The 22,676-nt window shown below is 42.7% G+C and overlaps 1 protein-coding gene across 2 annotated transcripts; it reads left to right on the forward strand.

The window, feature by feature from the left end:
- The first annotated feature begins 4,522 nt into the window (after window positions 1-4,522).
- Cibar1 (CBY1 interacting BAR domain containing 1) lies at window positions 4,523-22,499 on the forward strand. 2 transcript variants are annotated; one of them, XM_075966946.1, is made up of 9 exons: window positions 4,523-4,770; window positions 5,183-5,417; window positions 7,357-7,425; window positions 8,338-8,439; window positions 10,660-10,704; window positions 12,110-12,214; window positions 18,088-18,201; window positions 20,659-20,778; window positions 21,844-22,499. In XM_075966946.1, exons 1-9 carry the CDS (start codon window positions 4,538-4,540, stop codon window positions 21,925-21,927), a joined length of 1,107 nt encoding a protein of 368 aa, XP_075823061.1. In that variant the 5' UTR covers window positions 4,523-4,537; the 3' UTR covers window positions 21,928-22,499. The 2 variants fall into 2 exon arrangements, with proteins under 2 accessions (XP_075823061.1, XP_075823062.1); XM_075966947.1 differs by lacking the exons at window positions 7,357-7,425; window positions 8,338-8,439; window positions 10,660-10,704.
- The last annotated feature ends 177 nt before the right edge of the window (window positions 22,500-22,676 follow it).

The following is a 22,676-nucleotide window of genomic DNA, read 5'->3' on the forward strand; positions in this document are numbered from 1 at the left end:
GAGGAGGGGGTCAGTGGGAGGAGGAGGGAGAGGAAGATGACAGGGCAGAGATGATCTGAGCAGAAAGCAAAGATAAAGTCACGAGGACATGACCTAATGGAAGCCATCATCTTTTGTGTTAACCAAACATTACTGAAATTTTAAAAAATGATTCTGGCAACTTCTCTTGGGCTCTTTTCCTTCTGTTGGTTTGCCCTGTCCAGTCTAGATGGGACGCTTTCTGTTTTATTTTATTATATCTTATTTTGCTAGGTTTGGTTGTTACCTCTTAGAGACCTGTTCTTTTTTAAGGAGAAACAGAAGAGGAGTGGATCCAAAGGGCAGGGGTGATGGGAAGGAGCTGGGAGGAGAAAACTGTAAACAGAATATATTTAAAAAGAAAAAGAGTGACAATGTAATTTTTAAAAACAAAGTAGAAAGAGAAGAATGTACACAGCCTGTCATCTTAAAATAATATACAACCAAAGCGTAAGGTGTTCGTAATGTTGATATTGAGATTAAGATTGAGTTGATATGCAAATCTATTACTTTAAAGTAATGGCTTTAAATGTTTCTATTAGCAGGAAAGAAATGAATGCCACTCTAAATGAATAAGGAAGACGTGTACTGCGTCTCATTTAGGACCATTATTTACTATAATTAAACAGGTTTTTGTGGGGTTGTTTTTGTTTTCATAAGTCATCCTGTATGAACCGTTCCCGCTCAAAACCAATCATTTGCTGCCCCCTGCCTGTGGAAAGAGTCTTTACTCTTTTCAATGAGTTTGCTTTTAAAGGAAAAGATTACTACACCAGATATTTAAAAACCGAAGGAGAATTTGGGGGAGTTAACGCATCCTATAAACAACAAAGTACTAATTAAGAACCTATACTTTTAGGTTAAACTACCTGGGTTCAAATCCAAACCCAAGTACAGGTGTGGGCCCGTTTTCTCGTCAACGTAGATAACATTTGTTTTCATTTCCTGTCTATTTAAGATGCTAAGAAGAATCTTCCTCCTGTTACGGAGCTGCCCTCAGACTGACATGTGTTTGTCTGTAGAGTAACTGGCTCATTCCTAGGTGTCATTAATGAGAAGGCTGGACATTGTCCCTCCTGACACCAGCACTCCTGGCTTCTTTCACTCCGCCCTACTTTTCTGTTTGCCTTTGTAAAAACTTACAGTTTCTAGGACGGTAGAAACAGAAGAGATGCCTACATTTGTCTATGGTTCTCTGCCTGTATCTCTTCATTAAATAGATTACAGAGATTTTGGGTTTGTTTTTTAATGTATGCCAATATATGCAGGGGATCATGTCAGATCTGGCATATAGGAGATAGTTAGTAAACATGTGCTATTGAATTAATTTACTGCCATAATTTCCTCAGCAGTTATAGAACTCAACTTTAAACTCCTAAGGGCCAAAACCTTCATTTAGTGGAGATTCGCCCTGAGGTTGCTGCTCTTCAAAACATATGGGGCTCCACATAACTCAGGCGCAATTGTGACCAAGGGGCAAGTGCAGCACAAAGAGAATCACTTGAAAATAAACACTGATAGATGCCAGAATCAAACATTGAGCACTGATCCCTCCAGGCAGCCACAGACAAGGGTGGAGGAGTAGGAGGTGCTTGCTGAGCTGCAAGGGTTGGATGCACTCAAGGCCAGAGCAGCAGGAAGCAGAGCCTTGGAAGAGCAGCGTGTCTGGCATTAAAGGGGGTTGTGGAGAGCTCCTGGTGGGAAAGATTTACTGCTGTAATTACCAAAGGAAGCACCCTACCATATGTGAGGAGTGAGGACCCTGTCTGTGAGTGTGGATGTTGCTGTGTGCCCTTTGATGTGGTGTGGTTTTAGGCAGGCATAGCTGAACACTAAAAAGAGGTTCTAGAAGGAGACATGTGGAGACCAAGAGATTATCAGATCATCCGGGATCCCAGAGAGTAAGGTGTTAGTCAGTACGACACAGGGTGAGAGGACAGATGTCAAGGAGAGAAATATGACTGTATTTTTTTAAGAGTCAAAGTTTTATCAAAAGGGAATTTGTTGTGGTTGTCACTGTTGGTAAATGAAGAAGAAAACTTTGCCAGGTCACTGTATCAGAACAAACAACACCAGATCTAGAGTGTGGCTGGCTGGAGCTGGGCTTCAAAAGGAAGAAGGGTCCTCACCCTTGGGCAGAAGACACCTTAGCTTTGTCACCTCACAAGAACAACCACACTAAGAGGGATGTCCTATTAATCCAGAGTTGCCACATGTGCCATGTTCAGTATTATTACAGAAGCTGCACACACACACACACACACACACACACAAACGTTACCTGATTATCTAAGCCTAAACTGTTCCATAGACAGGAGCCTGAGCTTGATAAATGTAACCAGCATGATCCTAGAGTCCAGAGAGTGACTCAGCAAACTCCAAATAGATTCTTCCTGCTTGCGTGTGTACCCCCAAAAGCTTGGCAATGCATTCAAAGCCAGCTCTGATAGCTCAGTAACAAACAGGGGTAGAGTTTTCTCCATCCCAGTGTAAGCACTGGCTTTAGCCCCCTCAATAGGACCTGTCCTATAAACCATGGAAATGTTAGTTACACTCTTTCAAGTAACGCCTTCTGTTCAGCCTCCCTCCTCCATGCAACACAATTGTGAGTTCCTAACTAGAAAAGGAACTATCTATTTAGTATACAGAATAATGAATCTATTGATTGAATTTTCCAATTTTACAATTCATTTTTTGGTGTGATACAGAACCAGCCATAGAAAAAAGAAATCATCATGTTTTAAAATCATATAGAAGTGTCGTGCCTTGTTTTCTATTGTGGTGATAAACAGCACAAACCAAAGAAACTTCTGTAGAAGAAAGGACTTATATCTGTTCACAGTTTATAGTTCATCCGGAGGGGAATCAAGGCAGGAACCTGTGTCAATGCGTTGAAGGGTATTCCCCACCTTCTCTTCTATCAGGGTCAGTGTAACTGATTTAATGCTGAGGTCTTTGATCCACTTGGGCTTGAATTTTGTACAGAGTGATGAGTCTGGACCTACGCCCATTCTTCTAAAATTATAGACACTCAATTTGACCAGCCCAGGTTTACCCTGATAATTGAAGTTCTCTGCTGGATCGCAGACTCTAACTTCCTCTGAAGCAGGGGGCTCTAAAGGAGAAGTATTAATATAGGGGGCTCTGAAACAAGTTACAACATGGGAGAAGAGGGGACTTTAAAGCAGACGTTACAGAAGGCTAGGATAGCCATTTGTGCAAAATAACCCTTCATGGACTTGTAGAAGGCACTGATGAGCACAAGAAAAAAAAATCACGTTTCCTCTGTTTCCAGGAAACAACATCAAATCAGGAGCGTGCTAGCCAAGCATGGGAGAAACCCAGGGAAGCACATAAGCCTTGAATTTGGACGCTGAGTTCATTCGAAAGAGAAGTTTCTTTGTCTCCTCTCCCCTTCCCTTTCTCATGCCCCCCCCCCCCCCCGCACATTCTTGCACGCAAAGTCTAGGCCATGCGTGCCCAGAAGTTAAAGGAAAAGCTCTGGGTTATTCATGTCTCCTCAAACTATGGACCCTTGATTCTCTTAGACGTATTTCCTGGGTCTAATATAATCTTTTTCATAAAGTAGAAGCTGCATGGGGGGGGGGGTAAAATTAAAGATGAGGCAGTTTGAACGGACTCTTTGGGTTTTTGGGGTTTTGTCAATTTGATACAAGCTAGACTTCTCTGAGAAGACAGAACCCAGATTCAGAAAATGCCCTCGTTAAAAGGGCCTGTAGGCAAACTTGTATGGTGGTTTTCTTGATTGATGAACGAGGTAGAAGGGCCCAGCCCACTGTGGACAGTGCCACCCCTGTGCAGGAGGTCTCGGTGGGAAAGATTTACTGCTGTAATTACCAAAGGAAGCACCCTACCATATGTGAGGAGTGAGGACCCTGTCTGTGAGTGTGGATGTCGCTGTGTGCCCTTTGATGTGGTGTGGTTTTAGGCAGGCATAGCTGAACACTAAAAAGAGGTTCTAGAAGGAGACATGTGGAGACCAAGAGATTATCAGATCATCCGGGATCCCAGAGAGTAAGGTGTTGTTAGTCAGTGCAATACAGGGTGAGAGGACAGATGTCAAGGAGAGAAATATGACTGAACAAGCCAGCAAGCAGTGTTCCTCTGCGGCCACTGTTTCAGTCCCTATCTCCAGGTTCAGGCCCTGAGTTCCTCAATGAACAGTGTGTGACTTGGGATGTCAGCCAAAAAACAAAAACAAAACAAAAACCCACCTTTCCTCCCCAACTTGTTTTCCATCATGGTCTTATCCCAGCAATAGAAATCTAACTAATACAGATCTCTCTTCCAAAGGCGGCTTCTAAAAGCCCACATTGTCACGTTCAGCAGAGAAGTACGGGGACAAGTTCACATCCTGAAGCAGAGCGCGGACCCCGTTCACCTTTGCTTTTACGTCCCCCTTCCGGTTACGGGTGGGCTGGTTTTCTTCTTCGCTTCCAGCGGCCGGGGAGGCCTGAGAGCAGCCCCGAAGGGGGATGCTCAGTAGTCCCTCCCTCCAATGCCCTCTGGTCTCCCTTGCCCTGCTCTTGACCGCCGGGGCGCGCGCCGCGTTGCCACGGAAACGTCGGACAGGCGCGGCGGCGCGCACGGCGCGCTCTCGCCTCCCGGTCGAAGTGGCGGCGGCTCCCTTTCCCGCGCGCCCTGGCGCCCCGGAGCCGCGCTCGTTGGGCTCCCACCCCTGGTCCTCGGCGGGGCGCAAGGCAAGATGTTGAGGCGCAACCTGGAAGACCGGTAACCGCCCGGGGCCTCGTCCTGCAGGCGCCCGAGGGAGAGGGCCGGGTGGACGGGTGAGGGGAGCGGGGCCCAGGCCGCACGGTCCCCGCAGTCAGTAGCCGGTCCTCCGTGCTGCAGCGAGAGCGGGGCCGAGAGAGTCTCCGGACCGACCATCCCGCTGAGCTGGGCCCGGCGCCGCCGAGGTGCAGAGCCCGGGAGGCCGCTGGGCCCGGGCCACGGCTCGCAGCTGCCGCCCCTTCACGGCAGGCCCAGCCAGGGCCTAAACCCGGGCCTGCGCTGGCCAAGGCAGGACCAGACCCCGAGTCGGGTCCTAGAGAAGGGCCGGGCCTCCAGTAGAGTTGGGGAGGCTGCAAATAAAATGAACGGGACACCTTCTTAATGTTTTAAGAGCAGCGTTTCCTTTTTCTAGAGATGCTCAGACCAAACAGCTGCAGGATGCTGTCACAAACGTGGAGAAGCATTTTGGAGAGCTTTGCCAAATCTTTGCTGCTTATGTACGGAAAACTGCCAGGCTGCGAGACAAAGCCGACCTCCTGGTGAATGAAATCAACCTGTATGCCTCTACCGAGACCCCCAATTTAAAGCAGGGTCTGAAAAACTTTGCCGATGAGTTTGCCAAACTTCAAGATTACCGCCAAGCCGAGGTATGAAGTGCGGTCACGGTGTCATTATGATAAAAGTCCAGGAAGTAATGTGTAGGAATCGTGGACACTTTCTCTGTGCCGTATCTTTACAGCGGTAAATGCACATTTGATAATGCGTTTCCTTTCTGTAACAGCGTGAGTCCACTCTAGGGAGCCTTTCAAACTAAACTTTAGGTGTGATGGAAGTCTTGAATTTCCCAATTTGAATATTTGCCAACTTTGGTGGCAGGGCGCAAGTATTCGGAAAAGGGATAGGATGATCTAAGTTGTGTGGTGGCTCCGAGTAAGCAGAGTCTTCTCTTGTGGATTCTTTCTTAAAAGAACAAACAACAGCAACACCCCCCAGTATTTTTCCTGCCTTTGGTACTGCATTGGCACCTTCACGTGCTTCTTTGAATACTAGTTCACTTACAAAAGTCGCCACTTTCAAACTCCATTGCCTTTTTACTTTTGTGGCAAGTGCCGTTGTTCTTTTTCGTACCTAAAACAAATTTTCAGTTACCCCAAATTTTTGAACTTATCATCATTATGCATACACAATTTGAGTACTAATCACTCCTGGAAAATTTTGTGTTCTTGGCTTACACTTCTGCAATAACAATCAATACTGAATTATACATGGTAGTGGAGACTTAGTGTTTCAAAAGTAGTTTTTATGCACAGATAATCCTAAAGCCCTATTTCGCCAGTTATTTCCCCTTCCTAGAAAGATCTTATGCTACTTATGAACTAGCAAAGTGAACTGATTTGCATTCGCTCCGCTCTGTTTCACTGCTGGCCCAATGGTGGAGATGCTAATGGCCATGACACAGGTAGGCAAGGGAAGGACCGGGAAGCTTAGAGCAGGCGTGGATGATCCCCACGGTGTATGGAATTAGACGTGGGGTGAACTGTCCTGGACATTCGTAATCTGATTTTTGAATTCAGAATATTTAAATGATTGGTGGGAACCTAAGTTTTACATTTCCCTAAACTCTTGTAAAATGAAACAGCCATATAACATCAATTCCAGAAACTAAAGTGTAAATATGAAATGAAACTCCATTGATTAGGTATGCAAGGGGAAGGCATTGACTAGGTAAACATGTATCATTTTGAAAAGCGGTGTATTTGCTGGGAAAATGCTCGTTTGAAGAAATAGATGTCATCCGCTTGCCTGCCCTCCCAAAGTTGCAGTTCCCCATCATTTTCTTGTGTTTGTTTTTGTGAAAAGACACTGCTTCGGTTCCTTTTCCTAGTGTGGGTAAGAGAATTGCTTCTTATTGTTCTTTGATAAAATTTTAAATGGGTATGAGAAAGTGTTTACTACAAGATGAAAAGAGATCCACTGGGCAGTTTGCAGCTCAGCAGCACGAAGCCCACCTGTTCTAGGCTTGGATAAGTCATAAATGGTCTAAAAATGCAGCGAATGCAATAATCCCCGAGTTGTCTGCTTTGGAGAGTTGTGCTTCTTTAAACATTCCTAGCAACACTGTTTCTTTCAGGTTTAGTTTTTCTGAAACTTTGAGCTATAAGAATTAGGAGACACTTCTGTAATATCTGGCATTGTCTGCTTGAACCCATGATAATGGTAGCTGTCCTAAAACTGCAGAAGTCTTAAAACTGCCCGGAAGCTACAGCTGTAAGGTAAACACTGTGCTTGCCCAAGGATGAGAGCTGTGAGGTGCCAGACGCATTCCTGCCAGGCTGTGTTCCCATGCTGTGTCCGGGGCTGTTGCCGCGTGGTTTATGTTTTTAATGTTTGAGTGGAGATTCTGAGTGTCAGCAAATCCAGGTGATTATCTTTTATAAAATTGCCGTAGAGGATCTTCTTAAAATTTCAAAATTGTTAATCTTTACAACATTTATTTCAGATTAAACAGTATAGATTTTATTTCAGTATTTAAATTTTGACATTTCTATGTTTCTTTTCAGTTATATTTTATATAATTTTCAATAGGTTGAAAGGCTTGAAGCCAAAGTAGTTGAACCTTTGAAAGCTTATGGAACAATTGTAAAAATGAAACGGGTAAGCAAATCCATTCTCTTATCCATTTGGTAGTCTCACGAGGTATGAGTTTTTTGTCTTTTTTATAACAAATGAAAAATAACATGCATTTATTCCTTTTACATACTTTAGAAAAAATTCGGATCTTTAAAACTAATAAAGCACATTTACCAAACTTGCTAAGTATACTAATATTCCACATAGCAGTAAAAACCACTGTTATGGAAAAGTCTCTAAGTATGTAATGAATACATGTTTATATATTTTGTTTTAAAACAGGTGGCTTCTATTCTTAAAATCTGACAAACTGGCTTTAAAATCAAACTGGAGTAAAAATTGCATACAATAAAATTATTTTTCAGTGTTTGGTTTTCATGGTTACATATGGTCTTGTGAGCATCACCACAGACAAAATGATAGTTGTGCATTTGTATGGTTTATTTTCTACTCATATTGCGTCTGACTTTGAGAAAATGTAGTGAGATACATGTTCTCGTGTGCACACACACGGTGTACAGTAAGAAATGTAGTGAGATACATGTTCTCGTGTGCACACACACGGTGTACAGTAAAAGATGTAGTGAGATACATGCTCTCGTGTGCACACACACGGTGTACAGTAAGAGATGTAGTGAGATACATGCTCTCGTGTGCACACACACGGTGTACAGTAAAAGATGTAGTGAGATACATGCTCTCATGTGCACACACACGGTGTACAGTAAGAGATGTAGTGAGATACATGCTCTCGTGTGCACACACACGGTGTACAGTAAGAGATGTAGTGAGATACATGCTCTCGTGTGCACACACACACACATTGTGAAGTACTAATAACTCTGCTCATGGTGCCCGTATCACACAAGCAATACTAGCAAAGAGTGTTTTATTCTTAAATTAGAAAGTTTTACTAACAAAAGGGCTTATTTACAGGATGATCTCAAAGCAACATTAACAGCCAGGAATCGAGAAGCCAAGCAGTTATCTCAGTTAGAAAGGACGCGCCAGCGAAACCCATCCGATCGGCATGTAATTGTATCCTTTGGATTTTGATGTAAAATTTTAAGAAACAGTTTGTGAGGTATGCAGTACTAAAGTAAGTGTATTGTGGAAGTTTGCACCTCTGGACCTAAGTGTGTGGGAATCCTCGGCCCATTTAGGGGCCCCCACAGGAGGAACTAGCCGGCTGAAAGCAGTTTGTTTCTGACCAGGTCTTTCATTTCTCAGATAGGCTGTTCCCCAATCCACTCAGAAATGTGTGTGTTTTCAGGGTAAATTAAAAAGTAAATGCTAATGTCTCGGTGCTCTGCCTGCCATACTTTTAAGGAAGAAGGAAAAAGTCCCACAATGGCCTTCATCAAATTAAAAAAAGAATTACATGAAACCCTGACTATAACTTTCAGTCAGACCTTCAGGAGATTTGAGTATAATTAAGGTCATCGCAAGATACTGCAGTATCTAAATTGGAGTGTTTGCTGTAAAATGGAAACAATTTCTTCCTGAACTAGGATGTGTCTCCTTCATGACCAACAACACATACATTGCCAGCACTAACATCCCCTCCTGCCTCTCCCCATTCTCCTGCCCAGGGTTGATACTGCAAGCCTAGCCAGACACCACATAGGGAGTGGCTCTCTGTGGGCACTGTGCAGTGAAGAACGAATGCCTCCGTTCCTGAAGGGAGCCCCTGTGCAGTGATTCGGGGCTGCACTAGTTACCTGGTCCGTCTCCCTCGGGACCAAAGGTGCATAAGCCCAACCTTCTACTTTAAACAAGAAAAGGCAGAGAGCAGTTGAGTTGGTCTGGTGCAGAAGAACATTTGCAGGACATTTATTGCGGCTTCAGATTTCCAGCTGGAGTCTGTCTTAAGCAAGCTGGACAAACCAGAGAATGCTTCAAGTTCATGCCTGACAACTCTGAGGGAGACTAGGGCATCGCCAATGTTTAAGAATTAAATCTGTTTTGTTCTTAGGGAAGAGAGTCTCTGAAGACGACGTAACATCCAGAATCCTGAATAGTTGTTGATTGAGTCATAAGCATTTATATTGACCTTTAACACAAAAATGTTAAGTCCCACTTGTCTGATCTACACGTGATCCATTAACATTGCTGCAGAGGAAGGAGGAAGCCCTATGGCACACCTAAAACAAGATAGTAAAAAAAAACAATGTAAGTTAGTCACAGAGGAATTGTGTTGCTCACTAGATAGAGCGACTGAAGGATTCTGACAACCTGGAACTAGCACATACATGTCAGTATACATGTAAATGTATTCAGTGTAACAGTAAAAATGTCCAGTTGAGAGCATCATGATGTTTTTACCGGGGAGGCCCTCACAGCTCAGCTGTTTGCTCAGAGGCCTGCTCAAGTGCAGTATGTGAGTGAATGGAGTCCCTTTCGGTGATGACAATCCTAGGGGCCACCTCTCCACCCCAAGGCTGCAGGTGATTTCTGAGCAGTTCGGAAGCCATAATAACTCTGCTGGATACACTGGTAACTTCATGGAATTGTATCTTAACATCTCCTTCTTGAGATTGGTCCACTGTAGAATTTTGAGCAATTTTTAGTGAATATAATAATTATCACCAATGTGGATTTTCTTTGTAAAGACTGGCTCTGGGTGAGTTCTGTGCTCAGAAGGCGGATTTCAGACTTAGAAAGGGATCGCAATTCCTAGAGGCCGGATCACAAAGATCCCAGCCATTGCTTCTGCTTCCCCGTGCTTTCCTTTAAACAGTCTGCAGAGATTCCCAATTTTTAAACTAAAATATCAGAAAATGAGAAGGGCAAAGACAAGATACAAAATAAAAGTAATAAGAACTGTATGTTACATACAAAAAAGTCATAGGAACTGGATGTTATATACAATAATCCTTAGGAATCAGCCTGTGTATTCTCAGAAGAAAATGATCAGACACCAAGTAACTGACAGCAGCTGTTTTCAGAGCAGCTCTTCAAAGGGACTCAACTTTACATTTGAATTTTCTGTTTTTTTAAAGCCCGGGAATGTGCAGAAATGTTTTAAAATACTTTTTATATTTTTAAACAGCTTTAATACTAGTTAGGATTAAGGTGAAAGCCTTTGTTTTTTAAAAACTATATATGGTAAATATAAACAAATACAGATGCAAATTGATACTCCCTTAAGTGCTTAGTATCTTAAAGCTGTAGAGCAATTCTATAAAGGCATATGATTTTATTTTAAAAATATACAATTCTTCTTGAAATGTTTTTTTCCTTTATGAAAATTCTCAGTCACAGGTGGGCAATAAAATGGTGTGTCAAGAAATGGACCTGAGAGTAAACCCTTTTACTTGTTTCATTTATATATTCTTTGAAAAGAAAGCAATGTCAGAATGTTACATCTCAGAACTTTGATGACAAATGCAAATTTTTCCTACAGTTAATATTAAACTATATATGACTTTAGAGAAAATATAACTTTAGTATTATGCACAGAACTTTATTAGGTATAATGTAATCATAAGATTGAGGTATGTCTTTTTAATTGTTGGCACTGCTTAACATTTAATGTGTTGGAGCATCTTGTCCTAAAGGCAAAGATGCTTAAAGAGAAATGACATGATTGATAGTCCCATTGCTTCAGGGTGCCCTGCATTCTTGATCTGCAGCTAGAGGAACTTAGGAAACAGTTTTTTAAAAACCTCTGTAGCTGCAGTTCACAAGTAAGTGGTAGTATTCAGATAGTAGCCACAATAATTTGTTTTAAAACACAGATCTAGACAGTATGAGTATATGTCTCCATGTATAAAGCAATGCATTAAAACTTGCCATTTAATATATTAGTTACTTTATACATAGTATATAATGACCATAAACCAAACCAAAGCAATGCATTGTTGTTAGCTCGTAAGAATCTGATTGATCTGATTAAGCTGAGCTTGATGGTACATGCCTGTAATCCCATCTCTTGGAAGGTAAAAAGGATCAGAAGTTTAAGGTTATTTTCCACCAGATAGTAAGCTTACAGCCAACCCAGACCATGATACATACATACATATTCCAAAACTATATAGATAGAGATATGGTGACATATACCTGTAATCACAGCAGCCAAGAGGCAGAGGCAGGAGAACATGAGTTCACGATCAGAGAATCCTAGGACAGCCCAGGCTATACAGGGAGACTCTAATGCATTTGGGGAACTCGTAAAAGTGAATAGTGATAAGACACTTGAGTCTCAGCCATGTGGTGGTGCACACCTTTAGTCCCAGCACTCAGGAGGCAGAGGCAGGCAGATTTTGGCCTTCACAATGATTTATTTAGTTCACTTAATCTAGAAAATAGTCTTATGGATAATCTTTATTGTACAGAGAATACAACGGGAGAGCATGGAAATGCCAGCAGATTACAAGTCTTGTCTTTGGGGCGGAGGGTGAAGGAGAGAGGAGCAGTGTGAAAAAGGACAGTGTGAGGACTGGCCCAGCTGAGATGGGACAGCGGTAGGACACGGAGAAGAGACAGCATTTTTGTTTGGGGATTGAAGGTCATTTAACAAACTTGAAGTTGTGCATTGTGCACGCTGTCTAATAGAGGCCTTCCCTTGTCTGTCTGTGGTAAAGGTAAGCGTGGGCAGTTACTGCGAGGCCAGGAAAGGCTGGCGCTGAATGGTAACTTTCACTAAAGGATTCGGCTCCATGGATCCTGATCCAAATCTTCCCTTTTTGGGGGATTCACTCTTCAGGCGGAAACCGAATTACAGAGGGCCACAATTGATGCTACCCGAACAAGTCGTCATTTGGAGGAAACTATTGACAATTTTGAAAAGCAGAAAATAAAGGACATAAAGGTAATTAACTTAATGCAGAATGTTTCCTAATGATGCTTAAAGTCAGGGGGGAAAGTTGCTAAAATGATTTTTAGCCCAGAGTCCTTAAATTTTTTTTAAAAATTATAGACCAAAATATATCAAGTGTTATTATGACATAATATAGGGGCCGTATTTTTTTTTTACATTCTGTTTGCAGTGTCTCCTCCCTCCTTTCCTCCTATTCTCCTCTCCAGACCCCCATCTACCCCTCCTCCCTTTTCCTTCAGGAAAGGGCAAGCTTCCCATGGATGTCAATCAGCCACAGCATAGCAAGTTGCAGCGAGACTAGGCACATTCTCTCCTATAAAGGCTGGAAGAGACAACCCAGTAGGAGAAAAGGGTTCTAAAAATAGACAACAGAATCAGAGATAGCCCCTGCTCCCATTCTTAGAAGAGTCTGAAAAAAAATCAAGCTATACAACTCTCACATATAGGCAGCAGGCTCCCTGGTTGTGGGTTCAGTGTCTGTGAGCCCCTGTGAGCCCAGGTTAGTGCATTCTGTGGATTTTCTTGTGATGTCCTTGACCTCTCTGGCTCCTACAATCCTTCCTCCTCCTCTTCTGCAGGATTCTCCAAGCTCAGCCTGATGTGTAGCTGTGGATCTGCCTCTGTGTCCATCAGTTGCTGGGTGAAGCCTCTCTGGTGATTGTTGGGCTAGGGCACCAGTCTATGAGTGTAGCAGAATAGCGTTAAAAATCATCTCATAGATTTTTTAGCCGGGCGATGGTGGCACACGCCTTTAATCCCAGCACTCGGGAGGCAGAGGCAGGCGGATCTCTGTGAGTTCGAGACCAGCCTGGTCTACAGAGCTAGTTCCAGGACAGGCTCCAAGGCCACAGAGAAACCCTGTCTCGAAAAACCAAAAAAAAAAAAAAAAAAAAAAAAAAAAAAAAAAAAAAAAAAAGATTTTTTTGGTTTGGTTGTTTGTTTTTTGTTTTTGTTTTTTTTTTTGTTTTTTTGTTTTTGTTTTTGTTTTTTTGCCAGTCATGTTTGGCTCTACCCTAGGTCTCTGGGCTGTCTGGGCCTCTGGGTCCTGGCGCTTCAGGCAGTGTCAGGGGTGGGCTTGGGGCAAGGAGTGAGGAGATGTGGAGGCAGTGATAGACTCCGGAAGATTCCAACACAGAAGCTCTTTGCTGTAAAACGGGGGCGGAGGTTCTGATGGTGCCGTATCACCCTGGCTGTTGATTGTGTTCTTACACTGGCCTCTAGTCATCTGGGTTTTGGGTTATTATAGGTTTAGGTGCTGATTTCTGAGGTTATCTTTATTAGATGGATTTTCCCCCATGGTTTCTATTTCCTCTCTGGTCTTCTGGTGAGTGGCCAAGGGTTCTGGTGACCAGTGAGTATTCAGATCCAGTAGAGTGTCTGCACTGAGGTTTCTGCGACCTGCATAGCCTCTGGGGTTTTGGGTGTCAGTGTTGCTGGGGTTCTGGTTACCTGCTTGGTCTCTGGGGTTCTTCATATGTTGTGGCCTCCAGTAAGGCAGAGGTGTTCTGCTGAAGTTGTGGGATATGGAGGACAGGGGGTGGGGTGCTGTTTGGGGCTGTTTTGTGGGCTTATAGGAGTGTTAGCAGGCGGTGGGCCGTGTCTTATCTGCGGTCCCTAATGCCAGCATGGCCTTTGATAAAGCAGAAGTCCTCTGCTGCAGTTAGGGGCTGGAATCAAGGGGCTGTATTTCTAACAAGAGCTAGCAGATATATTTATGTATCAGATACCATTGTTGACACTTTAAACAAGTGTTCCATTTATACCAACTGGACTTTAAGGTAGTTACTAAAAATAAGGAACTACACAGAGCAAGTTATTCAGGGAACTACAACCAAAAATACGCCTGTAAACCAGTTGTGTTTTAAAATCTATAGTAGACTGCTATTAATACCTAGGGCATAAAATAACAGCAACAGTACTTTCAAAGCTGTAAAAAGATCGTGCTGGCTAATTTTACGCCGGCTTGACCCAAGCTAGTCATTGGAAAGTTTCTCGCACTCAACTGAGAACAATGCCTTCATAAGATCCAGGTGCACAGCATCTTCTTAGTGATCGATGGAGGAGGTCCCAGCCCGTGGTGGGTGATAGTCCTGGGTTCTCTAAGAAAGCAGGCTGAGCAAGTCATGATGAGCAAGCCAACAAGCAGCTCCTCCCATCAGCTCCTGCCTCCAGCTGAGCTCCTGTCCTGCCGTCCTTCAGTGGTGGACTGTGAGTGAAATAACCCTGTCCTCCCCAACTTGCTTCTGGTCACGGTGTTCATCACAGCCACAGTACCCTAATTAGGACAGTCACATAAACTGTAGCCACAGTGATAAACTGGTTTGGTTCCAGATATTCAAAATTGTCTTTATTGTGTGGCAGACCTGCAGGTTTGACTTTTCAGTGGGTCTTTGATGACAGTGTTTTAGGCATTGTTGAAAGATCTTAAATATTGCTTAATGATCATTTTATATGCCATTAAAAATTAAGGATTTTTTTGACTCACTGCAAATTTTCCTGTAATGGCTGTTATTTTGCTATATTGCCAATGAAATAAGAATTATCTGACATGTACATAATTCATCTCTGAAATCAACGCTTTTGGATATTTCCTGATGATAGTTTCCGAGCTTTGGCCTCTAAATTCAGTCACAGTCTACACCGTGCTATGTCAAAGCAGGTTATTGCTCAGAGGCTCCAAAGAGGATGGTCTGAAATAGGCATCTTTTCCAAGTTTAGAGAATACAGGTCGGCATGGAGGTCATCTGCCAACAGTCTTGGTAAAATTTCAGGTTAAGAGTTCTAAGACAAGTAGCATTGACCTGAACGATGAGAGCAAACAATGATTCCCTTCCCACTTAGCCCTTCCTTGTGCCTGTGAATATTTTTCACATGTGATCTGTGATCTTTGGGTTCGATTTCATTTCCCACCTACAGGCAAGCTGCCTCTACAGGGATTATAAATCCCTACTCAATACTGAGTTCCGAGACAGGCCTGTCACTATGCGATGGTCCCTGATGCTGTTGACTCCTCCGTGCTTCTTAGAGATTTGATCGTAGTCATACTAATGTCACACTGTAGTAACAATCCTCAGTAACTTTTGTTTTGTTTTGGAGACAGGGTTTTCCTGTGTAACCCTGGCTGTCCTGGAACTCACTCTGTAGACCAGGCTGTCCTTGAACTCAGTGCTGGGATTGAAGGTGGACACTACTACCTCCTGGCCTTCAGTAATGTTTACTGACCATTTGTATATATTTTCCTTGGAGAAATGCCTACTCAGGACTTTGTCCATAAGTCCATTGGTTATCTTTACTATCAGATTAAAAGGTTGTTTTTGTCATAATCTGGATACAAATCACTGATTAAATAACAGATGTCATTATTTTGTCCCATTCTGTCAGCTGTCTTTGCTTTCTTGATGGTATCATATGAACACACATTTCCAGTTTTAGTGACCTCAATTCAGATTCTCTGTTGCTTGTGGTTTAGTGTCCCAGCTAAGAATCCACTGTCAAGTTGGGTGGTGACTTCTCCTCCCAGCTAAGAATCCACTGTCAGGTTGGGTGGTAACTTCTTCTCCCAGCTAAGAATCCACTGTCAGGTTGGGTGGTAACTTCTTCTCCCAGCTAAGAATCCACTGTCAGTTGGGTGGTGACTTCTTCTCCCAGCTAAGAATCCACTGTCAGGTTGGGTGGTAACTTCTTCTCCCAGCTAAGAATCCACTGTCAAGTTGGGTGGTGACTTCTTCTCCCAGCTAAGAATCCACTGTCAGGTTGGGTGGTGACTTCTCCCAGCTAAGAATCCACTGTCAGTTGGGTGGTGACTTCTCCTCCCAGCTAAGAATCCACTGTCAGTTGGGTGGTGACTTCTCCTCCCAGCTAAGAATCCACTGTCAGTTGGGTGGTGACTTCTCCTCCCAGCTAAGAATCCACTGTCAGTTGGGTGGTGACTTCTCCTCCCAGCTAAGAATCCACTGTCAGGTTGGGTGGTGACTTCTCCCAGCTAAGAATCCACTGTCACTTGGGTGGTGACTTCTTCTCCCAGATAAGAATCCACTGTCACTTGGGTGGTGACTTCTCCTCCCAGCTGAGAATCCACTGTCAGTTGGGTGGTGACTTCTCCTCCCAGCTAAGAATCCACTGTCAGTTGGGTGGTGACTTCTCCTCCCAGCTGAGAATCCACTGTCAGTTGGGTGGTGACTTCTCCCCCCAGCTGAGAATCCACTGTCAGGTTGGGTGGTGACTTCTCCTCCCAGCTAAGAATCCACTGTCAGTTGGGTGGTGACTTCTCCCCCCAGCTGAGAATCCACTGTCATTTGGGTGGTGACTTCTTCTCCCAGCTAAGAATCCACTGTCAGGTTGGGTGGTGACTTCTCCTCCCAGCTGAGAATCCACTGTCAGTTGGGTGGTGACTTCTCCTCCCAGCTAAGAATCCACTGTCAGTTGGGTGGTGACTTCTCCTCCCAGCTAAGAATCCACTGTCAGTTGGGTGGTGACTTCTCCTCCCAGCTAAGAATCCACTGTCAGTTGGGTGGTGACTTCTCCTCCCAGCTGAGAATCCACTGTCAGGATGGGTGGTGACTTCTCCTCCCAGCTGAGAATCCACTGTCAGTTGGGTGGTGACTTCTCCTCCCAGCTAAGAATCCACTGTCAGTTGGGTGGTGACTTCTCCTCCCAGCTAAGAATCCACTGTCAGGTTGGGTGGTAACTTCTCCTCCCTGCTCTCCTCTAGTTTTTGTCATTCTCATTCATGTAATTCTGTGACGTACTTACTGTTACATTGAATGAGCTCAGGGTTGTCAGTGACATTTCATTTGTATTTCAATAAAGCTTGCCTGAAGATCAGAAAAGCAAAGCAGCCACAGGCCAGCCTTACTGACCAGGCAGTGGTGAGACACCCTTAAGCCCAGTAGCCACACTAGTTTGCCATGGAAACCAGGCAGTAGTGGTGCAATGCCCTTAATCCCAGCACTAGAGAGGAATGTAAATGGGAGGAGACAGCTCTCAGTCCCAGGCTCATTCTGAGATTCCTGGAGGCAGGATCGTCATTTTAAGACTGAGGTGGAGGTAAGAGACAGTGGTTAGCTGCTTTGTTTTGGTGGTCTTCAGGTTGAACCCCAATATCTCTCCCTGAGTTTTTATTAATCATGCTACACAGGGTTTTTCATTCTTGTATACCCCTTTGTTGAAAATGCTTCATTGTTCTGGAGTCTTACTGATGTGACCCTGCCCTTACACAGTAGAACAAGGTCATGTCATTCTTGTGTGGTTTTTGACCTTATCTTAGGGACTCTAACAAAGAATTAATTCCTAGTCAGAAGTCACTCAGTCTCTTAAGGTGACCCTGTATCTCTCTGAAGATGCTCGGGATGAAATCGCAAGTGGTATCTAAACATAGTGCTGTTCATTATGATACTCAGTTGTACAGTCAAGTACACGACAGCCCTCCAGGGCCTGCATCATAGAGTAGAAACTATTGTTGGTCATAGTTCCATGCCTTATCTCAGAGGCCAGTCTTCTATAGTTTTTAAAAATATACTTAAAATTTTTACCATGAATATTTATAGGATGCAGGAGTATATAGTGGTGTACATTTTAGTCATCTTTTTTCATCTAAATGTCAATTATCATGTAAAAAGAAATATTTTTTTAAAAAAAGTGAGTAGTAACAAAGGCACACTTTGCAGAGTTCATGTTTCTGCTGTGAGGTTTTCACATATTTATTTCAGCTGTGTTTGTCCTGCACAAATACTGACACTGTGTTCTTTTATAAAATACTAAGACTATAGTGGAGAATATAAAACCCTATGGTTCCATACAATACACTCTTAAATGCATAAAAACAATTGAAATGACTTTAAGATTCCAATGTTGGTGTTTTTCAGAACATATTTTCAGAGTTTATCACAATTGAAATGTTATTTCATGGCAAAGCTTTGGAGGTCTTCACTGCCGCATACCAAAACATACAGAAGATCGACGAGGACGAGGACCTGGAGGTAGGGCCTGCATCCAGAATCAGTTCTCCTGTTAGCGTGGAAATGTTTGAGAGCTTTAGTGTGGATGGGTAATAATCTACATTATTGTGTGTAACCTAAACAGCCCTTTGTACTTTAACAGAGGACCACCACTCCCTCAAGTACTCTAACCAACATTTCATCTTCGCCCTTTCCGTGTTTTCTTCTTTAAAAGATTATCAGACTCTTACATGACAGTTATAAAATAGTAGCAAATATTTATGCAATTATCGCTTTGAACAGATCTGTGTATTTTAACTCTGCTAATTAATCCACCAATTAAAAAAAATTATTGTCCTTACTCTAAGGATGAGAAACACTGAAACAGGGAATTTCTCAGAGGCCGATAGCTAGTTTAGTAGCAGAGCTGGGCGTCGACTCAACGTCTGTCCCGTGCTGCTCATAAGGCTTTTGCTAAGGCTACAGCTAGAGTTGATGGTGACTCGTGTCGTTTCCTGCTGCAGACCTGGAGCCCCTTTTCCAGTACCAGTCTCCATTGGCTAACATTCCTGATAGTAAACTGATATTCAGGTTAAGTTCAGCTGACCCTTCAAGTCCTTCTCCCCATTCCAGAGGCCCTAGATAGGTCCCTCTGCGCCCTTTATAACCTACCGCTGCTCTTAATCAGCCAGCTAAGTAGGCTGTGTAGAGACCGATGAAAAACTAAGGCTTCAAGATTCTGTAGTAGATTTGTTTTTGAACAACTTCCTTCACATTTCAGTGGAATAGTACTGAATAACTTCTTATCTTTATGGTAAAATACAAATTATGCCACTTACCGCCTAAGATGTCCAAGCAACAACTGGTTTGTTCAGCGCCTGTTATGCCAAGCACCATTCTTAGTACTAGGATCATGAATAAGAATAGTCTACATTACCAGTGATATCAAGAAAGACAAAAATTCTATGTAGCCATTAAAATTTTATAATGCAACCAATCTCACAGCGTGGAGTGTGAGAGATGGATGGTTCCATAGCCTTGAAGCCAAAGGAGCTTGAGATGGGGGCTCCTGGCCAAAATCTTCTGACGGCATAGATAATGCAAAGGTCCTTACACTGTTGTGAATGAAGAGCCATGTACTTTAAACACTGAGCACGGAATGAATGGAAACATAGCCCTCAACCTCTATATACCTACCATAACCTGAGGTTAAATGGGCTGTGAAGAAAGGTCTATCATCAGTATGTAGAAGTGCTTCAGGTATTAAGTATAATGCCCATGCTGCTAGGTATAAAGCCTTTCGTTATAAAATTGAGTCTACACCCAATGTAGTAGGACTAATTTTATGTGGCTACCTTAATATTTTTTTAAAAAAATCAGAAATCAAAATCTCACAGAAACCCTTCCTAGTGTTAGCAGCCACACATGGCCAGGAGTCTTTTTGGACATCAAACATTTTTTCATCTCAGATCATGTTATTAGACACTATTTGTCTATAATAAAAGATATATGAAGTATACAGAGAATTCATTAGTTGATAAGACATTAAATACTGCAGAGAAAAAATTGGGTGACCAAAAGCCTTAAAACATATTTAAGATGTAAGCCATAGAAGAGAGGCATTTTCTAGATGACGCTGCTGTAAACAGATGAAGCAGAAGAGGCAAGCTGGCAGTGGCATGTGATGGCGGGTGTGGGCAGAGGAAAGGTTGGGTTGGGGAAGATAACTGTATAGGGAATCTGATATTTGCTGTGGGGCGAATAACCAGTTCTGGTCAGGGGCGTGAAGTAACTGATCAGCGTTTTAAAAGTTACACCTTGAAGTAATAATAATAAAAAGGAGTAGATACTTGTTTCTAGAACAATGGTTCTAAACCTCTGGGTCGCAACCCCTATGTGGGGGTCAACTAACCCTTTCACAGGGGTCACCTAAGACCATTATTAGAAAACACAGATATTAATGATTCATAACAGTAGCAAGATTTCAGGAATGAAGTAGCAACAAAAAATAATTTTATGATTGGGACCATTGCTGCTTTTATTTTTAATAAAAAATGTGGAATAAAGAGTTTGGAAGGAGGTATTTGAAATTCACATTGACCTTGACTCTTCGTGTGTGTTAGAAACGTGGGTATAAAGTATAAAAGACGGAAGACTTGAGAAGCACGGACAGGTTCCAATTCTAATGTGTTAGGGCTAGGGTGGCTCCAATGAAAACTGTGCCGTGACACCCCTTCAATGAAGGTAGGCAAAGCAGAAAGAACCAAAGATAAGTGTCTAACACACCTGTGTGCGCCTCGACCAAATGAATCTATGACGGCCGTACATCTTCTATCAACTTGCATGATTCTAGGAGAATTTTTTTACCCTTCTTTTCTAACATGACTAGGTTTGTAATTTCCCCCTTTAAGCTTACATAACTCAAATTTAAGAATGTAAGTGGATTATCTAGATGTTCATATAGCATCGACTTTATAATGTTGTTTTACATTGCAATAGGTTTTCCGAAATTCTCTGTATCTACCAGATTATCCATCTCGTTTAGATATTGTAAGAGCAAATTCAAAGTCACCTCTTCAGAGATCAGTATCAACTAAGTGCGCATCTGGAACTGGACAGGTGAGCAAAAAAATGGTAAAGAAATTTGAGTTCTTGCCTTTGGAACCGTTGGGTACTAACTACAAGGGCTGCCCCCTTGCTACGTTCCCCCCATGCTGTCTCCTCTGGAATGGTGGAAATGTCTGTGATTATGCTCTCCTTACTCAGTGAGGCAGCACACTGAAGAGATGGCTGCAAAGACAGAAAATGAAAATGTAGATTTGCTGTGTCTAGTATCAATACAAATTCAGTGAGCATCTGTGTAGAAAATACACCTGAAAGTGGTTTTTCCTAGGCATAATTCATGACCCATAGCTCTTTAGATCAACAGTCAAAACCATAACTGTAATGTGCCAAAATCTGATATTGCCTCAGAATTTTAAAATTAAACAATCTCAAAATATAATTTTAGGCAAAATTGCCAAAGGTAAAACTTCTGTCATTGGAGTCCGTGCATTGTTCCTGCTTTATGTCATCTCTGCCCCAGCCAAATGGCATTTCTATTATCTCAGCCTTGACACATGCAACTCCATAAATTGTCTTTATATTCCATATAAAAATCTATTTACAACTAAATCGTGTATAGTAGGGTATTTTTAATACGCAGCCTTCCTAACTTGAGATCAGGGACCTGGGGGTCTGTATACTGTAAGGTGTTGAGCATCATCGGTCAGTAGCAATGCATCACAGTGTGACCACCACTGGTGTTCAGACGTGGCCCCGCGTCTCCTGGGTGGCACAGATCACCCTCAGAGGTTTTAGTGAGACAGCTGAGGAAGAAAAAGATGTGCAGCTGGTGAGCTGGTTCTCAGCTCACCCCACATTTCCACCGTCAGTATTGCTGCCGAATTGACATCTGGTTTCCATCCACTTGACGACTCTCATTCAGACACAGCATTCACGGCCCAGTGATGGTTCCTGAAGTCACTGCTGGGATCAAACACGGTCACCCTCACATAAACTGATAAAGGGAGACTTCAGCCTTGCTGAAATAGTTGTTCTATACACCCTTTCCTAGAAGGACACGTAAGATGCGAAATGTGGAAAAGCATTTTTTTTATTCTTTCATGTGTTAATTCTTAACAGATAACCACCTGTCGAACAAGAAAGGACCAACAAGTCGAAGATGAAGATGACGAAGAGTTAGATGTGACAGAAGATGAAAACTAATCTTAGAAACTCACATTTCTGTTTCATGTTAAGTGGCGGAATCTGGGATCACATCACACTCACTGACAGGTTAAACTTCAAATGAAGTACTGCTATGAAATGGGGGGCGGGATTAAAGAAAATTATGCTCACACAAAAAATGAAACACAAAAAATGATGTTTAATGTTACATACCAGTCTTTTCTTTTTTGAAGGGGGGTGTTTTGTTTTTCAGAACAGTTTCTCTGTGTATCCCGGCTGCCTGGAGTTCACAGAGCTCTGCCAGCCTCTGCCACCTGAGTGCTGGGATTAAAGGTGTGTGCCACCACCGCCCAGCTCATACCAGTCTTTCAACATGCTATCTATAGTAGCATATCTTTCTGTATATGTACTATTAAAACTGGACTATGTATTTCACGGATTTCAGATGTAATGCAGTTTATGTAACCTATTGAAGATGCGAAAGGGAGGCAGGTGACAGAGGTTGGATAGTTTCTTTTAGGTTCAAACTTGAGGTTTAAAATAGCAAGAGGTCAGTTAATAACTGTATGCCATAATGCCTTAAGTAAAAAGATTGTTTCTTTTAATTACAACCTTGTTTCATCATTTGGTGTGTAAATTTAGTGTTTTCAGCGAAAATGTAGCTAAATAAAGGTATAAGACATACCTTTATAAATGTACATAACACTTAAATTTCCAGCTAAAAAGGCCACAGTCAGCCATACTGGCTTTAAAAACAAACCTGCTCTCACTCTGAAGCCCTGTGCATT

Source organism: Microtus pennsylvanicus, chromosome 3 (assembly GCF_037038515.1).
Source record: "Microtus pennsylvanicus isolate mMicPen1 chromosome 3, mMicPen1.hap1, whole genome shotgun sequence".
NCBI lineage: Eukaryota > Metazoa > Chordata > Mammalia > Rodentia > Cricetidae > Microtus > Microtus pennsylvanicus.

What these genes read in the sequence shown, in the direction of transcription:
- Cibar1 (XM_075966946.1), top strand. Translation starts at nt 4,538, where the DNA reads ATGCCCTCTGGTCTCCCTTGCCCTGCTCTTGACCGCCGGGGCGCGCGC. An exon ending in GTCAAGAAATGGACCTGAGA is followed by an intron (nt 10,705 to 12,109) that starts GTAAACCCTTTT and finishes TTCACTCTTCAG; the next exon opens with GCGGAAACCGAATTACAGAG. An exon ending in ACGAGGACGAGGACCTGGAG is followed by an intron (nt 18,202 to 20,658) that starts GTAGGGCCTGCA and finishes ACATTGCAATAG; the next exon opens with GTTTTCCGAAATTCTCTGTA.